This window comes from Solanum stenotomum, chromosome 2, assembly GCF_019186545.1.
Source record: "Solanum stenotomum isolate F172 chromosome 2, ASM1918654v1, whole genome shotgun sequence".
NCBI classification, from domain to species: Eukaryota; Viridiplantae; Streptophyta; class Magnoliopsida; order Solanales; family Solanaceae; genus Solanum; species Solanum stenotomum.
The window spans coordinates 59,583,579-59,588,830 of NC_064283.1; the positions used below are offsets into that span (position 1 = coordinate 59,583,579).

At 35.6% G+C, this 5,252-nt stretch overlaps 2 protein-coding genes across 3 annotated transcripts; both read right to left on the reverse strand.

Moving 5' to 3' along the window:
• Window positions 1-1,446: 1,446 nt before the first annotated feature.
• On the reverse strand, window positions 1,447-2,373 carry LOC125856158 (zinc finger protein 4-like; the record flags this gene model as incomplete). The annotated part of the gene is made up of 1 exon (XM_049535714.1): window positions 1,447-2,373. A coding segment is annotated over one exon (612 nt), but the record flags the coding sequence as incomplete, so codon positions are not given.
• An 8-nt stretch (window positions 2,374-2,381) lies between these two features.
• Window positions 2,382-5,252, reverse strand: LOC125856930 (zinc finger protein 4-like). Of its 2 annotated transcripts, none has more exons than XM_049536592.1 (2): window positions 5,072-5,252; window positions 2,382-3,464 (listed from the first exon to the last, which is right to left on the reverse strand). In XM_049536592.1, the coding sequence occupies exon 2, from the start codon at window positions 3,350-3,352 to the stop codon at window positions 2,642-2,644; it is 711 nt and encodes a 236-aa protein (XP_049392549.1). In that variant the 5' UTR covers window positions 3,353-3,464; window positions 5,072-5,252; the 3' UTR covers window positions 2,382-2,641. The 2 variants fall into 2 exon arrangements, with proteins under 2 accessions (XP_049392549.1, XP_049392548.1); XM_049536591.1 differs by lacking the exon at window positions 5,072-5,252 and adding an exon at window positions 4,606-4,746.

Sequence of the window (5,252 nt, forward strand, 5' to 3'; positions counted from 1 at the left end):
GGGAGATTGTTAGGGTATATACTATTAACCATGCATTTAGATATAGTACATTATAACAATTGTGATGGTTAAAAGTCTAAGTGGGAGATTGTTGAGATATATTCTATTAACCATGTGTTAAGAAATAATATTTATTATAAAATAAATATTTGCTCAATTTTAATAGATCATATATTTGTTTATAGTGTCTGTTTACTTATATAGTAGATGATTTAGTGTGTAGAGTTTTAGCTTATACACAGAGGATTAAATCATCGGTTCTTATAAGTATAAAGTTTTTTGTTCACAATCTAGGATGGAAATTGGACATGCCATCAGTACGATTATAGCACAAGATTATATGTAATTTATCTTGATTATGGGAACGGTATAGTTCCAGCTTCTTGTGCTAGTGCATTTTGTATGTATTGAACGGGACCGAGTAGAGATAGTTGTTTTAGACTGGCTGACAAAAACATATTCTCTAAATTATTAAATGTACTTATATTCTTAATCCTGATATAACTATTATGATCTGTATATATTAATTATCGTTTTGATTTATTTAAAGGTGAGATTCTGAGACGGGTCAATATGTCTGGTAAGTTGGTGATAATAATATATATTGGTGAATTAATAAGTTAGTTGATGGAATCCATGTCTCGTTATAGAGATTGATTGATATGCCTTTTTGAAAAACTTAAAAGTTTTTATCGTGTCAAACCTTGCAAGTGGATTTATGAATTCGACACATGAAATAAGTTAAGTAGTGCTCTAAAGGAAATTAATCATTAAGTTAAATTCGTCAGTAATTTAATTAATTGATTAGTATCTGAAATCTTAACATGGGGAATTACATAAGTGTTTAACGGGGAATTACGAAATATAAATAGAGGAGTGCAATTACAAATTTCTAGTGGAATGATTTGTAATTTATTATGGTAAGGATAATTCAAATTAATTATTTGAAATTATTTCCATAAGAGGAAGCCTCAGTAATTAAAAATGTGGTCCTTCTAGTGCCCATAATTAACTAGAACTCAGAATCATATTTCTTAGGGCAAAAAGGAGTAGGCGTGTGTTTTCTGTTTTTTCAAGAAAATTAGGTTTTCTTCTCCTTTTTGGATTGGGAAGAAATCTCTATAAATAGAGATTCTCCTAACCTAGAAAAAGATTGATTAATTTCCAATTCGATACTTGTCCACCCAAGTATTGAGAGAGTTCAGATGTGAACTTGGGATCACTGTAGAAGACCATACCTGTTGTCTATCTTGTGGATTCGCTTGAAGGTCCGTCTAACTTGGGGATTCACTTGAAGATATCTGCTCACGCTTCAAGAGGTATTTATCGAATTAAATTCAGCAAGTTTATGTGTTCTAGCATAAACGATTTGGTTATCTATTATTCATGTAAGCAGTAAGATTCTAGTATGTTTCCGCTGTGCATATAGTTTTCCAACAATTTCACCCCTATCTTAAAAACATCAATAAAGTTTGTTAAAGTAAATACTAAAATCATACCATTGTTACAAGTCATACTCAATACATTCACATTGTACAACAATTGACAAAAAAGGGGTAGTCTGGTACACTAAGCTCTCGCTATGCAATGATCCAGGAAAAGACTACTACAAGCGTCTATTGTACGGCAATCAACTAACATTCCCAATACACTGACCTGACGAGCCCTTATCGTCCGTTTAGTGATATATATATTCCAAAATGCACACATTTTCGTAAGAGAGCCAAATATTGAAGCGACTCGCTATTCAAGTACTACTGCTCAGAGCCTCAGTGTGAGATCTGGTGTCGAATTGTCTTTTTCAACAGATGGAGTCCACTCTACAGAATTCACATTCGAACATCCAGTAAAACTAATAGTAGGATGATGAGAGATGTCAACATTAGTTACTTGACGAAAACTGCCAGGCCATAATAAGTGATCAGCCTCATCGACATCCTCAACGTATAAAGATGGACTCTGATGGTGTACATATTCAAATCTCGCGCTCGTCCTGAAATCAAGTGATCCCATTGCTTGTGGAAACCCCTGGTGCATTGAAGAATGTGCCTTGATCCCTAAGGACCGGGAAGTAGACCCGTGCAAAGGCAGAGCAGCCAAATTACCATACTTTTCCGAAAAGATCCCCATTCTCATTGCTCGTTTAGCTAACGTTCTCTCACGTTTATGAGCATTCTGGTGACCGCCTAGTGCCTGTGAACTATAGAATTTACGCTTGCAGAAATTGCAAGTGAAAACTCTTCCAACTACTGCTTCCCCTGAAGTTTGTGATGCTGCAAGTTCATTGCTGCTTTCATCACACGTGCTTGATACTGAAAATCCTATCGAATCTTGGCTGGCAAATTCATCGGTACCAGAATTAAACCCGANAAATCATACCATTGTTACAAGTCATACTCAATACATTCACATTGTACAACAATTGACAAAAAAGGGGTAGTCTGGTACACTAAGCTCTCGCTATGCAATGATCCAGGAAAAGACTACTACAAGCGTCTATTGTACGGCAATCAACTAACATTCCCAATACACTGACCTGACGAGCCCTTATCGTCCGTTTAGTGATATATATATTCCAAAATGCACACATTTTCGTAAGAGAGCCAAATATTGAAGCGACTCGCTATTCAAGTACTACTGCTCAGAGCCTCAGTGTGAGATCTGGTGTCGAATTGTCTTTTTCAACAGATGGAGTCCACTCTACAGAATTCACATTCGAACATCCAGTAAAACTAATAGTAGGATGATGAGAGATGTCAACATTAGTTACTTGACGAAAACTGCCAGGCCATAATAAGTGATCAGCCTCATCGACATCCTCAACGTATAAAGATGGACTCTGATGGTGTACATATTCAAATCTCGCGCTCGTCCTGAAATCAAGTGATCCCATTGCTTGTGGAAACCCCTGGTGCATTGAAGAATGTGCCTTGATCCCTAAGGACCGGGAAGTAGACCCGTGCAAAGGCAGAGCAGCCAAATTACCATACTTTTCCGAAAAGATCCCCATTCTCATTGCTCGTTTAGCTAACGTTCTCTCACGTTTATGAGCATTCTGGTGACCGCCTAGTGCCTGTGAACTATAGAATTTACGCTTGCAGAAATTGCAAGTGAAAACTCTTCCAACTACTGCTTCCCCTGAAGTTTGTGATGCTGCAAGTTCATTGCTGCTTTCATCACACGTGCTTGATACTGAAAATCCTATCGAATCTTGGCTGGCAAATTCATCGGTACCAGAATTAAACCCGAGAGACAAGTCAAGTGACACGGGCTCAGGACTAAACTGAGAAAACTCAATGTTAGAAGCAACCTGACTAGTTATATCAGAATCATTTCCAGATGATGCTTCCATCTTGATTCGCTTATAATCCGTTACAACGGAGGAACTAATTCACGGAATTTGGTGATCAAAATAACAAGATCTAACAATACCAATGAACTACATCTGCATCACTAACGTCGTCCTGCACGTGATACGAAAATCAACATATTATTTTCTGAATAAAAAATCTGTACTTTTGCACTTGTGTCAGTTCCTCCAAACATGCACTACTTTTGTAGGATCCGACAGAGCTATATGACATAGGAAAAAATCCGGCAGTTATATACAAACTTCAAATCTGTGTCTAAAAGTATCTGTTTTGAAGTGTCAGGCTACATAACAATACAACATAGTGCTGAAAATCATTCTATTGTAAAAAATTGTAGAGTTAAATGGTCAAAAACGCACCTAAAGTATCTTGGTTTTTTGAGTCTCATACCCAAACTATCAGGTGTGCGAATTTTTTTATATGAACTATCACCAACTATTTATCAAAACACACCTCAACTATCAGGTGTGCGAATTTTTTTACATGAATATGAGAACTTTAGAAAATAAGAACAACTGTTCCTTTTGCAATAGTTTTCCAACTATTGATGAGACAAGACAAGCTATTGAGAGAGGGGAAGAAAAAGAGGGAAATTGTGACATTTTCTTTTATGACCATCAAGTATTCGAAATTCAAAGCCATGAATAATCCAAATTCACATCACGTAGGTCCATTCAAGATCAAAACACTTTCTACTAGGTTTTTTACCCTTAATTTTCAAGGCTACAAGTAGAACGTAATGAAACTTCTGGTTAAGGGTGGAGGGATCTCATTCGACTACACTCCTTGGTTGGTGGTGACTTCTATCCCACAATAATAACTACTACTATAGACAAATAATTAACCACATAAGACATGTTTATTGAGGAAGATTAATCCATTTTAGGTATCACAAATGTTACAAAAAGGATCTCATCACTTAAAACTAGATACACAATTTTGTAAACTTATGAAGTCTATATCTAAAAAAAAACACATTCTATAGCTTCAAATTTGCAACAAGACATGATAAATTCTAACACAAAATCTAGTCCCCCCCCTCCCCCCTCCTCCTCCCTCCTCCTCCCTCTCTATGATCAAAGTTCAAGATTGATGGAAAAAAGTAATTATCCTTGTTTAATTTCAACCATAATCCAAGCCAAAAAAAAGAAAAGAAAAAAGAAGCAACAAATACAAAAAGAATCAATTGAAGAATTTAAAGAACTAATCAAAAAACATGAAGAAAATAAAATACCTGTGGTAGGATACATATTTTTGTTGAAGAGGAAGAGGGGAAGTTGTTGTTAATTGTGGTACCAAACAGTACTTTTCATCAAAGGACAAAATATGGTGCTGTATAAAATAGGCCCACAACTTTGATCAAAGTGTTACAAGAAAAAGGAACTTNATCTCATCACTTGAAACTAGATACACAATTTTGTAAATTTATGAATTAAGTCTATACATAAAAAAAACACATTCTATAGTTTCAATTTTGCAACAAGACATGATAAATTCTTGCACAAAATCTATTCCCCCCCCCCCTCCCCTCCCCCCTCCTTCCTCTCTATGATCAAAGTTCAAGATTGATGGAAAAAGTTATTATCCTTGTTTAATTTCAACCAAAATCCAAGCCAAAAAAAGAAGAAGCAACAAATACAAAAAGATTCAATTGAAGAATTTAAAAGAACTAATGAAAAAACATGAAGAAAATAAAATACCTGTGGTAGGATACATATTTTTGTTGAAGAGGAAGAGGGGAAGTTGTTGCTAATTGTGGTACCAAACAGTACTTTTCATCAAAGGACAAAATATGGTGCTGTATAAAATAGGCCCACAACTTTGATCAAAGTGTTACAAGAAAAAGGAACTTTAGGAGTGGGGATATATGAAGGTGTTCTT

Coding starts and splice junctions, on each gene's coding strand:
- LOC125856930 (XM_049536592.1), bottom strand. CDS start 3,352: ATGGAAGCATCATCTGGAAATGATTCTGATATAACTAGTCAGGTTGCT.